Source organism: Notolepis coatsorum (genome assembly GCF_963971535.1).
Source record: "Notolepis coatsorum genome assembly, chromosome: 1".
Lineage (NCBI taxonomy): Eukaryota > Metazoa > Chordata > Actinopteri > Aulopiformes > Paralepididae > Notolepis > Notolepis coatsorum.
Genome location: NC_140165.1, coordinates 233699232 through 233720817, shown reverse-complemented (window position 1 = coordinate 233720817; position 21586 = coordinate 233699232). Strand labels below are relative to the sequence as shown.

Below are 21586 nucleotides of genomic sequence, written 5' to 3'. Positions count from 1 at the left end.
CCATAGTGCCGCAGGAAAGTTCAGTAAAAAAAGATGGCTGCTATCCTGGAGAGTGGAGACAGCCTAGTGAATGAGAACGAACAGCCTGCCCCTAGTTGAGCAGGACAGTCCCTACACAATTACAACAGTACAGTACACAAAATGGTTTAACTCCCTCTCAAATCTGGCACTGCTAGATGACCAAAACCACTTATCTTTGACCGTCAGAGATGTACCCCTCTTGCTTGCTTGTTGGGGGCGACAGTCGCTTGGGAGGTAGAGCAGTCGTCTGGTAATCCGGAGGTTCCTGGTTCGATTCCCGCTCATCCCGGACAGTGTGTGGAAGTGTCCTTGAGCAAGACACTTAATAACCCCTAATTTCTTCTGATGAGCAGGTCGGCACCTGGCATGGTTGCCTCCGGCGTCAGTGTGTGAATGTGTGAGTGAATGGGTAAAATGTGAGGAACAAATTGTAAAGCACTTTGGACAAAAGCGCTATATAAATGCAGCCATTTACCATTTACACAATTTGTAAGTCGTTGTGGATAAAAGCGTCAGCTAAATGACTGACTATACATCATGTAAATGTAGATGGGTGAAACACACAGGGGAGCTCAAACACTAAAACGTTCTATATTTTATTTGCCTGTTTAGAGTTGATTGTTCAGGTTTGCATGAACTATAAATTCTTCTGTCTTAATTTTGTCCTCAGGACGTCTTCCTGTCATTTGACGAGGATAACTCCCACCGCCTGGAGTACGCAGAGGTTTCGCCTGCCTTGAAGGCTGCAGGTGAGATAGAGGACGTATGGACAATGTAACCTGCAACACTTTTTTTTATTGTATAGGAGGATAATATACCAGGCAGCTTGGTGTGTATCGGTATTTGGGCCCAAGGTTTCAACTGTAATCTTAGAGTCAAATATACTGTACACTATGATATTTGTTGAGGAAAATATGGAGAGCATATGAAAAAGTACAGTATCTTAAAGTGGTAATGTGTAATTGTGGGGCCCGCTGGCCATGAGCGGTACTGCCTCTGTGTTTTCAATACATTTCCCATGAGCCGCTGTACTACTTTTTTTTTTTGCAATTCTTGGTTTCTTGGTGGTCCCAGGCGCCTGTGTATTTATTTTACATTTGCAGTAAATACCCTGCATTCAGTGCACAAAGAACCTATCACGTCTTGTTCATTCTAGGCATTGTCACACCAGACCAAGCCGGTCACACCAGACCATTTGAAAGAGGAAGTGAAGTTCCGGTGGTCTCATTGTGTTCTGTACATGCTCCAGAACATAATTATTTAATATAAAGATTACCCATTGTCGCTTTAACAGAGAATAGTTTCCAGTAATTGAAACAAAGTGGCATTAAAAAGGAATGATGAGGGCAAAATGGAGAGTGATGTTAGCCTTCACTGCGTCATTGAGGACTCTATGATCAGAGGTGTGTAGCTGGAAGGGTCCTCTGACCTTTGTCAGTAAATCCACGATAATAAGTTGACTATTCTATGGATACTTTTCAACTTTCAACATCAAATCGCCTTGTGCTACTGAGGCTTCTCACTAATACATGTGGGCTGCTACTAGTGCTACTATCAGCGTCACAAAAACAACTGGTGTTTTAGAATTCCTTGCGAGTGGTAGCCAATCGCAATCCTCGCCCAGCTTTTGGGGTGAACATTCAATACCTTACCAGAGTAGTCAGCCAAGGGGCAGAACATTCCTTGTCACCATACCAAGCCATGGAAGTATGAAGTGGGATTATTTAAGTTCCAACTGGAAAAATATTTTTTTTCCACTTTCCAGGAATAGAGAAGAATGGCATTTAGATATAAATATAAGTGAAAATGGAACTTTTTATAATTTATTTTGTCATGCATTGGTACATACTGTAGCTGTAGGCCTACAGTAACGCCCAGAGAGTAATGATGAAAAACAGGCTTTGGCACATCCAGACAGACACGGTAACAAGACAAAAATGTTGTTTTTCCCTTCGTGGGCAGTGAGTTTGAGACACAGCAACTGCCACTTTTCTCCTGGACTAGACATACTTTTGAATGAGCCGTTTTTGTTTATTTGTTTGTTTTATTAAGATCCCCATTAGCTTTTGCATAGCAGCAGCTATTCTTCCTGGGATCCAACGATTTACATGGTGACAAGACAAAATATATACTCATCACGATTGACCAAACACATTAGAAAAACAATAGATAACACTTAAACAAAACAAACACTGCAATTTGACGGAGTAAATAGACAGGCTCCGACTGAATCCATCATGATGTAATAAATATATAAATATAATTTAACATAGATAGCCCATATAACCTTACTCCCCAATGATGACGTCACAGCAAACACTTGAACACCCGTGGAAAACCTCAACAGAACATTCAAATGCAAAAGAATATATATTCGGCACAGCCTTATTAATTACCAATATTCATTTTAAAATGATAATCGTTAAGATTTTTCTTAAAACCATATATATTATTATTCCCCATTGTTGTGAAGGATCAGATTAAACCGAATATATATATTTATTTATGGATATATATTTAATAGTATTTGTATATCGTTTGATATCCCTTGTATATTCCTTGTACATATACACTGAATATCCCTTTAGTCTACTAACAGCCCATAATAGTTTCATTCTCTCATTGGACAAGAACCTGGCGCCAGCAGCCAAGCCCCTTGGTTCAAGTTCAATCGTGCCGACGAACATGTCGTTACTAGCCCGGTTCCGCGTAGGAATACGTCTGCCGAAATACGAATGGTACTATTTGTTCACAGCGCATATATATATGGCGCAAGTAAAGTAGAACTTTCTTTTAGTCCCTTAGCCCTTAGTTCTTTACCCTCCAACCTAGTGGCAAGACGTTAAGCCTCACCCACGACACACGTGTGGTGCAGTATGGTCAATTTGGCCTCAGAATGGCATTGAGACATCGTGTGGATTAATAGTTGAATTGTCATAGTTTGGCACTATACCGTCGAGTGAGACGTATTTCTATTAAGTTAATAATAGTCTATTATGTATGGTGCATCGTTCGGTTAGAGTTATAAAGTGAGCAGTACCCCCATCGTTCCTCGCGTTATCTAGAGTCTTAACCAGGCTGGGCAGACCACGTGTGGTGCTTTCATCCGAGGAGTTCTGGGCCAGGACGAGTGGACCTGCACATTGGATTACCTTACCCGGACGACGGCGAGCCCTACACGGCTTGGATTATCTACTTGCTTTGGGTGCTTTGATTTATGCCATGGATAACAGCCAACACTGGTAAGTGTTGGAACTACCCCCCGAGAGGAGTCCAGGTGAGACGGCGCTCTACCCCGAGTGAGGTCGCCTCACGTCTCTTCGTTGTGGACCGGCAGCTACCGTCTACAAGAGGGCCCAGCTGTGTTCATCTGTGGACCAAGGTTCTGTGGGCACCGTGTTCAGCACTCTGAATTCTCCCAAGAAATCGTTGGCCAGATGGGATATCGCCAGCGGCTCTCCTAACCCCCCCCCCCCTACTGACTTACAACCAGCGGGACCCCCTTTTAGTATATCCAGCTATAATCATTTAAGTACCATCGCTATAGTTCCCTAAAGAACCAGGTTGTATACTTGCTTCCTGCGTAACCAAAGATTGGACATTCAATGTTGATTTGCCTACGAATACTCATTTGCCTTACAAGTGCATTCAAATCATAAATGTCATTAAGTGAACGTTGTATATACCCTTTGCTATATAAAATATTCGATTTATACATTTGTGTGGACTTGGTTTCATCAGGTGGGAAAGTGTTCATCATATCTATATCATGTACTGTGTGGCCAGTAGTTAAAGTACATAATCGGTAGTGGTTTAATGATACCATACTTATCAATACAGTCAGGGAATTGTACCCCTCAGTTACAATTGGTCCTTCGAGCCGGATGGTAACTAGTGTAATATTAATATAGTGTTATTAATATTGAAATGGCCTATGATGAACATTCCACGAAACGGTCCTCCTAACGTAGAACGCCCGCGGCGCAGACGACAGACACCTCAGTACTTAGAGGATTACGCTGTCAGTCAACTACCTAGCCTTCGACAAACGGTAAACGCGGTAAAAGTAGAAAGTTAAATTATGTCTGACCTTAACGACCAGGTTACCCCGACCACAGAGGCCCTAGTGGGTTCTAATGTAACTGACCAAGCTCACGGTGGGGACCAGGAGGGAGCTGACATACCTTTACCCCCCGCCAATACCGAAGAAGTAGTCCCCGACCAGCCCCGGGAGGAAGACAACCCTACAGAGAGAGAACTCTGCACGGAAGAAGAGGAGGAGAGCGCCGAGGAAATAGAGCTCCGGGACTCCCCAACGAGTACCGCCAGGAGCGGCTCACCTCTACAACCGTCTTCCCCCAGCGAAGCGGAGAGGATGCTATCACAGGCGTTCCTCGCCAGCCTGACAGCCTCTACCGAACGCGATCGACTTCAGGGTGAACGCGATCGACTTCAGGGTGAACGCGATCGACTCCAGACACAGCAACGGAGCGAAGAAGAGCGCATACGCCTGGAGATGAGACGCCTTCAGACGGAAGAGAATATGGCAAGAGACCGGGCCGACGCCCAGCGCGCCGCTACCGGTGCCCAAAGAGAAGCAGATCTCACCAAGCGCGAAGCCGAGCGCGACAGACTACAAGCGCAGCTAATGGAGCAGCTGATCCTCAAGGCAACACCCTCTCCCTCCGCCAGGGGTTCAAGGAACTCGTCGAGACAACAGTCAAGGGCAGCGTCTCCTAACCGAGCAAGCGACCCTGAACTTGACCAACAGACCAAGCCTATACCCCCCGCAGACCCCCTTCCCCGACCGGTCCAAGCGAGACCCAGCTACAAGGAAGGAGCGGCATACACCGCGGAGAAGCTAAATAAACGACTACAGGATCTAGAGGACCTGATAGAAGAAGAAGAGGGAGAGGAGGAGAACCAAGCCCGACGACAGCACAGTACTCCACCGGACCAGGAGGTCCAGTACAGCCCAGGCTATACCCCCGCGGCGCTGCGCTACAGACCCCCGACTCTATTCACGGGTGAGCATGACGCACGACCAGCCCCGAGGAATAGCACCTGGACCAGCGGGCCATGGTACCCTGCCGGTACCAGCCCACAGAGAGGCGCAAGAGGAGACTCGCCTAGGAGGCCTCTCCCCCAACGCTCGCCGATGTATCAGCCATCCACGGCGTCATACATTGCCACACCGACGTTTCCAGACTTCACCTATGAGAATCGAGCACAGTACACGGAGCTCCGGATGTGCTTAGAGACAATGATGGTGGATGTCGCTGATGAACGCCACAAGTATGCAATATTACTGAAGCACCTGAAAGTACCTCGAGCGCACAATATAGCGCTAGCCTATGCCACCTCTACGACCCCATACACCGCGGCTCTAGCAGCGCTGGACCAGAGATATGGACGTATATGGGATTACGTAATCCAAGAGATAAGGCATATTGACCGCCTACCCCCAGCAACAGACAATCGCTCATTAGACGACCTGTCTATAAAAGTGCAGTCCCTGGTAGGGATGCTGGGAGCGCAACGGGAAAAGGGTATGCACGAGCTATACGCCAACTCTAACGTCGAGAGGATTTTAGAGAAGCTGCCACCCGCCAGACAAGAGCGCTTCAGGCGGCAGAGAGACCACCGTGATCCTAACGGTCCCGAACCATCCCTCCTCGATCTAGCCGACTTCCTGGCGAGAGAAGTCAGCAGCCTACGACTGGATACGTTCGGGCGGAGCACACCAAGCTCCAGAGAGGGACCCAGGAGAATAAACGATGGAAGAAGATCGGTGACTGTCATGCACCAATCAGAATCAGTACCGAGCAGTAAGAACCACAGTACCCCCTCGAGAAAAGATAAGTGGAAGATGGTGTGCCCGTACTGCGAGAAGGAACACTGGCTGTCACAATGTGACCTGTTCACAAAGATGAATGCAGAAGAAGTGAGTCAATGGATAAAGTCCAACAGGCGCTGTTACCGATGTGCGCGCAATCACATGGCAGCCGAGTGCCGCCTAAAGAAGAGGTGCAGTCGGTGTGACGGAGCCCACCTAGATGTCCTACACGACAGTAACAGAAGAAAGCCTGCACCTGCACCATCGAGCAGCACCAAGGCAAGTGTCATGTACATTGACCCCGCCAGCAGCAGCGGCGCCCAAGTGCTCTTAAAGGTAGTCCGTGTAACATTGAGCTACCAAGATAAAGTCATGGACACTTACGCCGTCCTTGATGACGGGTCAGAGAAGACCCTTCTGCTCGCGTCCGCTGCGGCCCAGCTGGGACTGCGGGGGAGCGAGAACCAAATGACGATTCGGACAATAAGAAGAGATTTAAAGACGATAAAAGGCGAGAATGTCTCCTTCACTATCGCAGCAAGCGGGCAGCCAGAGCGACGGTATAGGATTACAAATGCTTTCACCAGCCAAGAAATAGGACTATCACAGTACACCTACCCCATCGCCAAGCTGATGGATAAATATGTGCACCTGCGTCAACTACCTATCCCGCTCATAGACGGCGCCACCCCGACCCTGCTGATAGGCTCCGACCATGCAGACCTCATAGTCCCGATAGACCGGGTCCATACAGGACCCCGAGGCTGTCCTGCAGCAGTCGAGACCCGCCTAGGATGGACACTACAAGGCCCCCTCGCTAAATCTCTCAACCGAACAGCAGCCACTAGCTGCCTCCACTCCAGAGTGACAGAAGAAGACACCACTCTCCTGCAGCATGTCGAGAGGCTATGGACACTAGAGACAATGCCCTTTAAGAACGAAAAGAAAGACATTCGTTCTAAAGAAGACATTTACGCCATAAACCTCCTCGAGCAAGGGACAAAGAGAGTCACAGTCGGCGGAGTGATGAGATACGCAACTCCACTCCTGAGGCGAGAGGGAATGCCCACCTTTCACGCAAAGAAAGACGCTACGGAGCGGTATCTATTGAACACAGAGCGGCGCCTAGCCAAAGACCCCGCTCAAGAGAGTGTGTACCGCGCTGAGATTGAGAAGCTAATCACAGCGGGACACGTGACAAAGATTGACATTAAAGAGGCCGATCAGACGACCGAATCATGGTACGTGCCGCACCACAAGGTCCACCACAACGGCAAGGATCGCATTGTGTTTAACTGCAGCTACCAGATCGGATCCCAAAATCTGAATAAAGAGCTCTTGCCCGGCCCCACACTCGGCCCCTCTCTACTAGGCGTGCTACTACGCTTCCGCCAGGACAAGGTGGCTATCAGCGGGGATATCAAAGGGATGTTCCTGCAGGTGAGACTAGTGGAGGAGGACAAGCCCCTGCTGCGGTTCCTATGGAGAGAGAGGATCGGAGATGAGCACCCAGCCATCTACCAGTGGGAAGTCCTCCCCTTCGGAACCACATGCAGCCCGTGCTGTGCTACATTTGCACTACAGAAACACGTCGCAGAGGACCCAGCAGCAGATGAAGAGGTCCGACACAGTGTGAAGAACAGTTTCTACGTGGACAACTGTTTACAAAGCGTTTCGACTCAAGAAGAAGCCGAGGTTCTCCTACTCAAGCTACGCGCCTCCCTGATCAAAGGTGGCTTTGATCTCAGGCAGTGGGCCAGCAGCGACCCGCACGTATTGCGCAGCCTCTCCCCCGCGGACAAGGCTGCCAGCAGCGAGACCTGGATGGCGACAATCCCAGGAGAAGCCCAAGAAATGACACTAGGACTAGTCTGGCGCTTCAAAACAGACTCGCTCCACTATAGACACAAACCCCTGACCACGGAGCAGGGAAGGTCGACGGCGATACCGACCACCAGACGGAGTGTGTACAGAACACTCGCCAGACAATATGACCCGTTGGGATGTATTCTACCTTACACCACCAGGGCAAAGATGATTGTACGAGCACTATGGGACAAGGACCAGGGCTGGGACGACCCAATACCCGCACACCTTGCCTCCACATGGAGAGAGTGGGAGACGGAACTCCGCTCACTCCCAGGCGTCAATATACGCCGCAGCTACTTCCCACCCACAGTGAGGCCAGAGACATGCAAGATGGATCTACACGTCTTCAGTGACGCCTCCGAAGTAGCCTATGGATCGGTGGCCTACTTGCGTGCCCAAGAGAAGGGAGGAGAGATACACACTGCTTTCATCCTGGCTCGCTCAAGAATAGCCCCACGAAAGCAACAATCTATCCCGCGTCTAGAGCTCTGCGCAGCCCTAGCAGGAGCGCATCTAGCCACGTTAATCCAACGTGAACTCACCATTCCGGTGCACAGAACAATCTTGTGGTCAGATTCCACGACAGTACTCACATGGATCAAGTCTGATTCATGCAGATACAAGGTCTTCGTGGGAGTCAGAGTCACCGAGATTCAAGAGTTAACAGAAGCAGCGAGCTGGCGGTATGTGGACACCAAACACAACCCAGCTGACGTCATCACCCGGGGAATGTCCCTAGATGACCTCACCCGTCGCAACATCTACAGTGACGGACCCGAGTTCCTCAAGCTCCCGGAAGAAGAGTGGCCTACGCCCACCCCACGGGAAGCGAGTAAAGAGGAGGCTGAGAACAAGAAACCTATGTTCTGTGGACTGAGCACAGTCGCCTCCACAGACCCCAACATAGATGATTGCATTACCCTACAGAGTGCGCAGCTAAAGACATTTCTGCGGCACCACCCAGAGATTCAGCCCACTGCCGACATTTCAGCAGCTGACTACGAAGAAGCAGAACTTCTTCTACTACAACGAGCCCAGAGAGACTCGTTCCCCGATGAGCTAGACTGTCTACAGGGAGGAAAGCCCGTCCCATCAGACAGCAGACTGCTCCACCTGGCACCCGAGAGTGACGCCCATAATCTCATCAGAGTGGGTGGTCGTCTGCGGAGAGCCCCCAATCTACCGGATGACGTTAAGTACCCGATAGTCTTGAACAGCCGACACAAGGTCACAGAGCTGATCATAAAGAAATACGACGAGGATGTACACCACGCAGGAGCAGAGAGAGTCTTCGCGGAGATCAGACGTCGCTATTGGATACTTCAAGGAAGAGAAGCAGTGCGACGCTTCCAGCGAACCTGTCTAGACTGCCGAAAGTGGCGCACGCAGCCCAGCATACCCCGGATGGCTGACCTACCTCCCTGTCGCCTCCGACTCGGCGACAAGCCATTCCACTCCACAGGCATGGACTGTTTTGGCCCGTTGTATATAAAGAAAGGAAGAGGAACCGAGAAGCGGTGGGGTATTGTATTCAAATGCATGACCACCAGAGCGATACATATCGAACTCCTTTCAACCATGAGCACAGACTCATTCCTTATGGCCTTCCGAAGATTCACATCACGGAAAGGAAAACCGTCTACATTGTTGTCTGATCACGGGACAAACTTCAAAGGCGGAGAAAGAGAGCTGAGAGAGAGCTTCCAAGCTATGGGCCCAGAACTTAAGACCCACCTCGCTCCATCCCAGATTGACTTCCAGTTTAATCCCCCGAACGCACCCCACTTCGGTGGAACCTGGGAACGAGAAGTACGTTCAATAAAGACAGCCCTGTACGCCGTGCTTGGGGCCCAGACCGTGGCGGAAGAAGTCCTAATGACAGTCCTCACGGAGATCGAGGGAGTATTGAACTCAAAGCCCCTCGGCTACGTCTCCAGTGATATAGCAGATGTCGACCCAGTCACCCCCAACACACTCTTGATGGGGCGGCTGGACCCCGCGCTACCCCAGACCATGTACAGGCCTGAAGAAGCGAACGGCCGAAGAATGTGGAGGTACAGTCAAGTACTAGCTGACAAGTTTTGGAACAGCTTTCTACTCCACTACCTACCGTCTCTACAGACCCGCCAGAAGTGGGTAAAAGAGAGAGACAATTTGACAGAAGGAACAGTCGTCATGATTATCGACCAGTCACTACCCAGAGCTATGTGGCCGGCTGGCCGCGTAAGCAAAGTGATCACCGGTGCCGATGGCAAGGTCCGAGCAGCTGAAGTGCTCGTCCAAGGGCGAACTTACACACGACCCGTGGCGAGGCTAATAGAACTGCCCAGACTCCCAGACACTATCGATGACGACCATGACCCCACGACTTTGTGAGTTGACTGACCCTTACAGCGGACCTTGAGTGGTGGACAGTGCGGTTAATCTGTCCCTGCTTAGCTAATTAGGTGGGACTAATTAGGGGGCGGCTGTTGTGAAGGATCAGATTAAACCGAATATATATATTTATTTATGGATATATATTTAATAGTATTTGTATATCGTTTGATATCCCTTGTATATTCCTTGTACATATACACTGAATATCCCTTTAGTCTACTAACAGCCCATAATAGTTTCATTCTCTCATTGGACAAGAACCTGGCGCCAGCAGCCAAGCCCCTTGGTTCAAGTTCAATCGTGCCGACGAACATGTCGTTACTAGCCCGGTTCCGCGTAGGAATACGTCTGCCGAAATACGAATGGTACTATTTGTTCACAGCGCATATATATATGGCGCAAGTAAAGTAGAACTTTCTTTTAGTCCCTTAGCCCTTAGTTCTTTACCCTCCAACCTAGTGGCAAGACGTTAAGCCTCACCCACGATACACGTGTGGTGCAGTATGGTCAATTTGGCCTCAGAATGGCATTGAGACATCGTGTGGATTAATAGTTGAATTGTCATAGTTTGGCACTATACCGTCGAGTGGGACGTATTTCTATTAAGTTAATAATAGTCTATTATGTATGGTGCATCGTTCGGTTAGAGTTATAAAGTGAGCAGTACCCCCATCGTTCCTCGCGTTATCTAGAGTCTTAACCAGGCTGGGCAGACCACGTGTGGTGCTTTCATCCGAGGAGTTCTGGGCCAGGACGAGTGGACCTGCACATTGGATTACCTTACCCGGACGACGGCGAGCCCTACACGGCTTGGATTATCTACTTGCTTTGGGTGCTTTGATTTATGCCATGGATAACAGCCAACACTGGTAAGTGTTGGAACTACCCCCCGAGAGGAGTCCAGGTGAGACGGCGCTCTACCCCGAGTGAGGTCGCCTCACGTCTCTTCGTTGTGGACCGGCAGCTACCGTCTACAAGAGGGCCCAGCTGTGTTCATCTGTGGACCAAGGTTCTGTGGGCACCGTGTTCAGCACTCTGAATTCTCCCAAGAAATCGTTGGCCAGATGGGATATCGCCAGCGGCTCTCCTAACCCCCCCCCCTACTGACTTACAACCAGCGGGACCCCCTTTTAGTATATCCAGCTATAATCATTTAAGTACCATCGCTATAGTTCCCTAAAGAACCAGGTTGTATACTTGCTTCCTGCGTAACCAAAGATTGGACATTCAATGTTGATTTGCCTACGAATACTCATTTGCCTTACAAGTGCATTCAAATCATAAATGTCATTAAGTGAACGTTGTATATACCCTTTGCTATATAAAATATTCGATTTATACATTTGTGTGGACTTGGTTTCATCAGGTGGGAAAGTGTTCATCATATCTATATCATGTACTGTGTGGCCAGTAGTTAAAGTACATAATCGGTAGTGGTTTAATGATACCATACTTATCAATACAGTCAGGGAATTGTACCCCTCAGTTACACCCATTGCCCATTCCCCATTGCTTTAACGGGGTAAATCAACGTTAATCAAAGGCACTGAAAGTGTTAAGCTGTAAGGTCCCCCTAAACCCTGCTTTTTTGTATCATAAATCGATCAATAGAGACCGTATTAGATCCCCAATTATCATATCATGGGGTATCATTGGAAAGCCACACTCATTGGCTACAACCCTGTGCAAAGATTTTCGAGATCGCCAAATGATTGACGGAGCTAGAGCCCCGGGAGTCCGGGGTGGTAATGTGTACTTTTGCATACTTTGGGGCACGCCTCACATATCGGCACGTAACTCGAGAACCGCTGAGCGGATTTTGTCACCTGAAAGGGCAATCACAGGCAACAAATAGGGCTTTGATTCTATCTATATATTGTATTAAAATAAATGCACACCCAAGCCACTAGAGGTCGGCAAAGTGGCATCGCAAATCGTCCTCATGAGGCCCCACATGTGTTAAGAGGTTAATGTTTTTTTTATTTTATTTTTTGTAGCCAAGAGTAAAGACCATAACCCTATCAAAACAGTAGTCAAAGTGTATATTTTCATGTTGTTCATTTTATACGATTTATCTGAAATACGAATTTATCGAAAAAATGCTAATTATATCTCTTTTATCGTAAAACCGCAAGGAAATGACTAAATCCAGATTCAACCCAGCCATTGGAAAGAAGAGCCTTTTCCCTATCCATAGCTGTATGATTTTTCCATAATAAGGTCAAGGTCAAGTTCAAGGTCAAATGTGAATTCATAATTAAAATCGATTATCATTTATTACTGTATCTACAAATCCTTCTGTTTAATCATCTTCCCTTTTTTTACACTTGATCTCAATAAGGTGGTGAATGAGCTCAGTGAGCGAAATTTCTTACCCTGCAGATTTAACATGGTGTTATTCACCGTCAAAGATGCAAAAATAAATCATAATTTATATTCTCCTTTTCTTCATTACAATTTACTCAAGCCTAGTAACAGACACAATATTTCTGACACTGGAAATACATACCCCCAGGTCCCTAGATGTTCCTAGATACCAAGAACATGCAAATTGACCTTGCAGAAGTGGATTTAAAGGCATGTACCTTTAGGCGAAATTTCTGAAAATAGGGCTACCACTTAACAGGTTAAATCTATGGGGCACACATCTGGCATGAAAATCTTTTTCAACTGTAGGGGGCGCCAAACTTTAAACAAATCTACTGGCCCATACGCTGAACACAGGTGCCAGAAGCATATACCACACTGCAACAGCAGGGGATGTTGTTGGAATGTGATCTGTGTTTGTTTGCTCTGATCTATCTCCCATCCGTCTGTCTCCCATCCAGGCATGACTGTGGATGACTTTGTGCTGCAGCTGATCGGCCTGAGATACACTGAGCCAGACATGACCATCAGTTACCCCGGGTTCCTGTACCTGATGATGAAACTGGACAGCATGATCCGTAATGGAGGGAGATGGGGGGAGGGGGAGGCTGGGTTTGAAGAGAGATTGGATCAGAAAGAGAGAAAAGAGGGCCAAAGGAGGAGGGAGAGGGTGTGAAGAGGGAGGAGGAAGATGAAGATGTAGCAGGGGAGATGTGGGGGTGAAGTGGCGTTAGACAAGGAAACTATAAAAGAAGGAAGGGTCATCACGTCACTGTGTAGCGTGTGAATGCACATTGGTGCCAAGTGTGGAAACCTTCAATTCGCCCTTTTATAGTTTCCTTGGCGTTGGAGAGGAAGTGGTGACCAGAGGAGAGACAGAGAGAGAGAACAGAAGAGAGGTTTGAACAGGGCAGAACATATGGGACATATGGTTGAAGGTTGATAAGGAGATTTGGAATAACGTGAGGGAAAAGCCTACGCGGAATACTAAAGAGGGAAGTGATCTTGTTGGTGGCTTGTCCATCTAAAGACAGGAGAGCGTTGCCTTAGAGATGTCATAGTGTACCAGGCCAGAACGAACAGACTTCTAATACTGCCAAAAGACGTCATACAGTTCAAAATGTATTACAAAAGAGTGATTCTAGAAAGGTACAGTAAAGAGGAGGCAGGTTGTAACTCATTAATACAACAGAGTGATTTTAGAAAGGTACAGTAAAGAGGAGGGAGGTTATACATCTCATTAATACAACAGTGATTCTAGAAAGGTACAGTAAAGAGGAGGGAGGTTGTAACTCTCATTAATACAACAGAGTGATTCTAGAAAGGTACAGTAAAGAGGAGGGAGGTTATAACTCTCATTAATACAACAGAGTGATTCTAGAAAGGTACAGTAAAGAGGAGGGAGGTTATACATCTCATTAATACAACAGTGATTCTAGAAAGGTACAGTAAAGAGGAGGGAGGTTATAACTCTCATTAATACAACAGAGTGATTTTAGAAAGGTACAGTAAAGAGGAGGGAGGTTATACATCTCATTAATACAACAGAGTGATTCTAGAAAGGTACAGTAAAGAGGAGGGAGGTTGTAACTCTCATTAATACAACAGAGTGATTCTAGAAAGGTACAGTACAGAGGAGGGAGGTTATAACTCTCATTAATACAACAGAGTGATTTTAGAAAGGTACAGTAAAGAGGAGGGAGGTTATACATCTCATTAATACAACAGTGATTCTAGAAAGGTACAGTAAAGAGGAGGGAGGTTGTAACTCTCATTAATACAACAGTGATTCTAGAAAGGTACAGTAAAGAGGAGGGAGGTTGTAACTCTCATTAATACAACAGAGTGATTCTAGAAAGGTACAGTAAAGAGGAGGGAGGTTATAACTCTCATTAATACAACAGAGTGATTTTAGAAAGGTACAGTAAAGAGGAGGGAGGTTATACATCTCATTAATACAACAGTGATTCTAGAAAGGTACAGTAAAGAGGAGGGAGGTTGTAACTCTCATTAATACAACAGTGATTCTAGAAAGGTACAGTAAAGAGGAGGGAGGTTGTAACTCTCATTAATACAACAGAGTGATTCTAGAAAGGTACAGTAAAGAGGAGGGAGGTTATAACTCATTAATGGAGATGTCGAAATTATTGACTTGTCTTGTTTTTGTAGGTTGCAGTTTTTGTTCTGATCTAGTCTGCATATACATTTTGCTTTCTAAAAATACTGGATGGACAGTAGCCTGTTGTTTGTAAAATAAGTTATTTATTAACGGTAATGATTATATATGAAATGTATTTCAATAAGGGGTAGGATAAGCATATTGCTTCTTCCTATTCCTTTTAGGATAAAAGTCTGTTTTGTTTATTATTATTCATACTTTTCTTTTTCAACTAATTCTCTTTGTATTATTATAATTTACATTGTTATTTTTGTATATCATGATAAACTATTCGTTCATTCATTCATGCCTTGTGCCTCTCCTCCTCTCACAGGTAAATTTCAAGCGTACGACATGGTGGGAATGGGCTCCATATCCCTCAACTACAGACAGGTATTACCACAGGGACGTCTTCTTACCACAATGTTGACACCCGCTACTCAGTGCTGAGACACTGCATGTGGAACCGCCTCTTCAAGTTTGGCTCACAATGGGCCTGGGTATTTCTGTAGGGCCCCCCATCCTTATAATACCTGTTGATGAGACTAATTCCATTACCGTTTTATGTCATGTGTGGAGACTGTTCTTTTTTTTAGGAGGGGCCTCTCTTTTGACCCCCAAAATCCATGGGCGTGGGAGGATTTGCACTCTCTGTATTTACGTACCTGGCCATATAATTAGCCTTTTTGCCAGGGCTATCTGAAAGTCTGTAACACAAGTTCAAAGTTTTGCTTAGCAAAACACAAATACAGCTAATAAATAACCTTCATATAAACAAGAAACAAACGGTTATATGAATCCTGTTTCAGGGAATACCAAGTGACATACTGTAGATAATGTACAGTAAAAACAAAGTTAAAACAAGAATTTTAAAATGGACACGATAATTTATGGGGAGCCAATGTAGAGTGGATAAAATGGACCTCTAGGTCAGTGTGTCAATCCTCATGTGAGGTGTAATTCTTTATGACTGTCTTTTAACAGCCATGTCAACCAGCTCACGTCATGTTTTTATCAGCTCAGAAACATTGCCAAATTAAGATTTGTTGTTTCTAGAGCTGAAATGGAAATGATCATCCATGCTTTTATTTCATCACGCCTGGACTATTGTGCATTTTACCTGTCTGGATTAATCTGTGCTAAACCGCTTGCAAATCATTCAAAATGCAGTGGCAAGGCTTTTAACTGGGACAAGTAGGCGTGCCCACATCACCCCCATTTTATCCACTCTACATTGGCTCCCCATTAATGATTGTGTCCATTTAAAAATTCTTGTTTTAACTTTTAAAGCCCTCCAAGGTAAATCCCCTGTGTACATTTTTTATTTACTGCGCCCCTACTCCCCCAGTCGTGCACTTAGGTCCTCCCACCAAAATCTCCTGGTTGTCCCACGGACCCGGTTAATAACCAAAGGTGACCGGTCCTTCCAATTTATGGCCCCTACCCTTTGGAACACCCTCCCCCTTTCTATGCGTTCACTTGACTCCCTATATCCACTTTTAACTTAAGCTGCAACGTCCCTCATATGGGATGTTTTTCTGACTTTTTGCAACCGGCACTTTGGCGACCCCTAGTGGCTCGGGTGTGCATATTTTGTAATACAATATATATATCAAATTGAAGGCTTATTTGTTGCCTGTCAATAACCACAAAATCCGACAAAATCCGTTCAGCGGTTCTCGAGTTACATGCCGGTATTTGAGGCTTGTGCAAAGTACACGGTATTGTGCAAAATACCACTCCCGACTCAGGCTACAGTAGTTCCGTCAATCTAGATCCGATCTGGAAAATGATTGTGGATCGTTGTAGCCAATGAGTGGGGTTTCCAATGATACCCCATGTGGGGATGTGTGAATCAGGGATCTAGGTGAACAACTCAATTCTTTAACAGGAAGCCAAATTAATTGAAGTCTATGAGAAAACTGAGTTTTTCTTTGTACACAGTTTACCAAAATCACTCCTAATCACTCATTTCTGAATGGATCTTTATGAAATTTGGATATGTACTACATAAGGCTTCAGGCTATGGCTGATTTGTACCTCTGGACTACTAACTACTACAGAAAAACTTGAGTAACAAGTTTTTTTTACAACTCAAGTTCAGACCTATGTTACTCTATTACGTTAGCACTAAAAGTGAATTCTTTTTCTGGAATCAGAAACTTCAGAATGTCATCTTTCAAAAGAGACCAGGCTCATGCATGTGCTATAAGTATAAAGTATGTTGTTTTGGTTTGCAAAAAAAGTATGCAGTCCTCAAAAACGAAAACGAAAATGGCCAATTTTGGGGGCGCCTGTTAATCCTTTCTCCGCCGATGGCGTGTTTACACGTCTTTCCTCGCCATGCGTAATCTGCCAATGACGGGTTACGGCGTCTTTGAGATCAATATTTCATATTTTTGTCATGGTATTCACATTTCACCCACGGAGTCTTTGCTGGTGTTGTAGGACTCCGCTCAACTCTGCAACGCTTCAATACCGCCACCTGGTGGCCGATCGGCGAGTTGCCAAAACCGGAAGTGGCCGGAAGTGCTTAGTCCGTCCCCTATTCTGTCCGGCCACTCGCTGTCGCTCGTGGGACTCTATCCAGACACCGTGCATATCGATCCGTTGCCATAACTCAATAAACAACATGATTGGACGTGTATTAGTATTATACAAACCGGAACTGGATCACCTAGATCAACATCCCATAATAGCGATCTTTTTGCTCCACGCTCATCACCCAATGGTAAGAGGAGATTGGAGTGAGTTTCAGCGTTTTTCTTTACCATTTTCGATACAAACTGCTCTGATCTATATATCACCCATACTACATAAATCATTTAACGTCGGTCATTGAATTATAAACGACCCCCCCCCCCCCCCCCTCCGGTCAACCGCAGATGATAAGTCAACACGTCTAGGACCGTGTACAGTTGACATTTTTTATCTGGCGTCGATCAGTATCAAACTGCATTTGATCATCTAATATATGCATTTATGGCTATATCTCACGTTCTATGAAATACTGCAGAAAACGATAAAAACATATTTATACTCTAGACCGTATTATTGTATGAATGTGTGAATGAAAAGTAAAACGTTCCTACATCCTGAACGATAGATAATTGATGTTGAATGGGCCATAGTAATGTCAATTTAGCAATACAATTTAAAAACGTTTTATTCAGACAGGCTTTTAATTCATTTGAATTAATTCCTGGTTGTATACTTTGTTTACTTATTTATAATTGTTGTTTTTACGACTGACATTTATGTTGCACTCATAGTTATTTAATCTACTTATGTTATGCCTATGCTTACGTTGTGTCAGAATTGTTTTATGTGTAGTGCGTTCATCTCTATGTAACTGCTATGTTTTACTTCTGCGAAGCACTTTGTGATTTTATCTGTGAAAGGTGCAAATAAAGTTTACTTACTTACTTACTTACTTACTTACTTACTTACTTACTTACTTACTTACTTACTTACAGTAGGTCCTGGTTAGCTGGTTGGCACTGTACAGGAAGGTTAATGTAACTGAATGTTTTCCTCTGGTTCCAGTGGCTTCACATGACCTTGTACAACTGACCTGCCCTGCTGATGGCCCACCTGCTGCGTTGGGGTGTAAACCTGCTGCATTGGGATGTGACCCTGCTGCGTTGGGATGTGACCCTGCTGCGTTGGGATGTGACCCTGCAGCATTGGGATGTAAACCTGCTGCGTTGGGATGTGAACCTGCAGCATTGGGGTGTAAATATCCTGCCTTTTTTGGGTGTTGTAGTTTCTCAGCTGTTTAAGTTTATTTGAGTTGTTTACCGATTCACTCGTGGTTTTAATATCTTTAATGGCATGTAATTGTTTTTACTTTGTGTATTTTAGTTCAACAGAGAAAATAACCTAGTATTGGGCCGTACTGTGGCACAGTGGTTAGCACTGCTGCCTCACAGCAAGAAGGTCCTGGGTTCGAACCCCAGCAGGGGGCCTTTCTGTGTGGAGTTTGCAGGTTCTCCCTGTGTTTGCGTGCGTTTCCTCTGGGTAGTCCGGTTTCCTCCCACACCATAAAGACATGCATGTTAGGCAGAGACTACAGATGAAAACTAGCTCATTAGCTAATTCTGGCACATTTACATTGATGTGGAAACTGAAGATGTTGATTAATGTGCACTGTCCCTGGGTAAAGAAAACAAAAATATATATGAAATGCTCCGGGGGCGAAGGAGTCATATATGACTCCAAAGCACTCTAATTACATTTTTTTTTTTTTTTATCCACTTTTTCTCCCATTTTTCCATATTTTCTCCCATCCCAATTTCGTATCATCCAATTCAACCCTCCCCTGTCACGAACGCTGTTTCTTGCCTCCCACAAGCCGGCTGCAATGTGGACTAAGTCATACATAGCACAAGTCCCCTCCGGTACTTGAGGTAACAGCAGTCGCATCTTTTCACCTGCGCAGCTCGATCTCTCAGTGTCGAGGAGTAACGCGTGGGAGGCTCACGCTGCCCCCGACACTTCCTGATTCTACTGCGCAGGCGCACCAACCGACTTGTAGGAGTCGCTTGTTCACAACGTTCGATCCCCACCCTTCAGTTTTCCCTCCCCGTAATACGGCCAATGTGTATTACTGCGGACGACCAGCCAAACTGAAAAACAATGTGGAGAGCTGGATTCGAACACGCAAATCCTAGCGTCTCCACACTGGTGGCGAGTGCCTTGCCCACTACACCACCTAGCCGCCACTCTAATTACAATTTTTAGGATATATAAATAATGATAGGTGCTCACTTTTCTTTGGTCACTAGCTTACTGTTGTTTGTACTGCAGCTTTCCAACGAGGGGTTTAGTTTAGTTTATTTGACAATTATTTAAATACATTACATGTTACAACAAGTCATGTATCCTAAAATGATCAAGGATAGCACAAAAAATACATATTTCCATTGTGGTCCTTGGTCTCAGCAGCACATAGTATTTACATAAACATGTATTACACATATTATCATCAGCCTACAGTATATTGCTAAAAAATAAAATTAAAAAGTGAAATGCAACATTATAAATAAAATATGTACAAAATGTACAGACACACTAAAACTACACTACACTAAAACAGGAAGCTTCCTGGGTTACTCTGGGACATTTTCTAGGAGCCATTTCCTAACGTTCACCTTGAAACTACACAGGTTCAAGCCCTGTTTGGTGATCAAAGGCAACACATTCTACTCCTGTGTTCCTCTGTGAGCAAATGAGCACTGTCCCATCTTTGTTCTACACCTTGGAGGATGCAGGTTTGCTAAGCTAGATCTCGTTATGTGGCTGTGTGATTCCCTAACACTAGGAAAATAGGTAATAAAATATTTGGGGGCCCTGTTATTGATTATTTTGTGTACCATGTTGAGCCTAAACTGGGCTACTCTGGCCTCAACTGGTAGCCAGTTGAGCTCCTGAAAATGACTCCTCCCAACATGATCATGAGGGCCTAGGCCCATCAGAACCCTGATCAGCTTATTCTGTGACACCTGTAGTTTCTTCTTTAATGAAGCTGACAGTCCCTCAAACCAGGCTACACTAGCATAATCAAAATGACACTGCACCAGGCTGTTGGCTAGTAGTCTAAGGCTTTCCCTGTCAAGCAGATTGGCCTTTCTAGCCAAACACCTGGTGCAGGCATTTACTTTACCCAGCACCTGTAAGGCCATCCTCCCCCAGACTGTCATCCAGCATACAGCCCAGGTACTTCACTGCTGTTCTTGCTGCTATAACCTCTGACCCTAATTCTACCTTGAGTTCAGGAGCCTTTTTTAATCTGGGCTTAGATCCGAACAAAATAGACTCTGTTTTGCCTAAGTGAGGTGAGAGCCTATTGTCAGACAGCCAATTGCTAACCTTAGAGTTCCTCTCCTAGCATTCTTTGGAGTGTACTTATCCTTATGGGTCAGGTGCGATTGTATTCCTTTCAGAAGCTCTGTAATGCAGCATGGAAAAGTGTCCCTTTGGAGACTTAATAAAACAAATAAATCCAACTGTGTGTCTTCTGTGATCAGTTGTCGATAATGTCCATGTAGAAACCAGTTGCTGTTGTTGATCAGAACATTGAACACTGATCTTTCCACACACAAGCACACACACAACACACATTCTGCACTCGCTCACACACAAACGCACCACAGGTCACTTTAAACCAGTTGCTGTTGATGGTAGCCGTTAGCTGAAGCCTTACGTATTTATTTATTAACAGAGTTAAACAAAAGTAAATAAAAAATACATAATAACCATATTGTGTAGGAGAAGTTTAGAAGCCTAGAGGCTTATCGAGAACTTCCCCTGCTTTGTAAAATCAAACATACAAAAATATACATATTATTTAAAAAATACCAGTAATGCATTCAAGAGATATGTGTTAATACAAACATACATATACACATACATGCATATATATATATACTGCGTACATAATACATAACCACCCACCCACCTGCCTACAAACCTACCCACCCACATAACCAAATGCATACCTACATGTATGACCTATTTATCTATCTACTACTTTTTGGATATGAGCATTTCTTTGTAGTTTGCTTTAAAAATAAGCAGAGATGGAGATTTCCTCAGCATTCTGTGTTGCTCAGTTTGCAAAAGGGCTCATCCAAAAGCATGCATCCAAAGCAATAACCAAAATAATGAGTAGAATAATGTGAGCATAATATATGATGTGTAGATTCTACTTTGTGCATGTGGTTTGTATTGTAACATGATATGTAATGTGGGTATATAGTTGTTATTCCATTTGTACCATAGAATTTGATTTGATTTGGGTTTTTGACCAAGGAGGGTAAAATTGAGGAGATCAGTTAGCCATCCAATGGGAGATGGGGGTATGGTACTAAGATTGTGCTAGTGGAGTGTTTGGCGTCCACATTTAATGGAAATGCAGCCAAATTGTAACACTGCAATACGCCAATGAAATGACA

At 45.2% G+C, this 21586-nt stretch overlaps 1 protein-coding gene across 3 annotated transcripts in view; it reads left to right on the top strand.

Moving 5' to 3' along the window:
* The window catches only part of LOC311233551 (calpain-9), a 108629-nt gene extending 88002 nt beyond the window's left edge, over nt 1–20627 (top strand). For 2 of the 3 annotated variants that reach the window (XM_084320518.1, XM_084320517.1), the window contains 4 exons: nt 692–770; nt 12934–13050; nt 14965–15023; nt 18177–20627. In XM_084320518.1, coding sequence (XP_084176644.1) covers nt 692–770; nt 12934–13050; nt 14965–15023; nt 18177–18203 — 282 coding nt within the window. In that variant the 3' untranslated portion in view covers nt 18204–20627. Of the gene's footprint in view, nt 1–691; nt 771–12933; nt 13055–14964; nt 15024–18176 lie in introns of those variants that run through there. The other variant, XM_084320519.1, reaches the window with a different exon arrangement.
* The last annotated feature ends 959 nt before the right edge of the window (nt 20628–21586 follow it).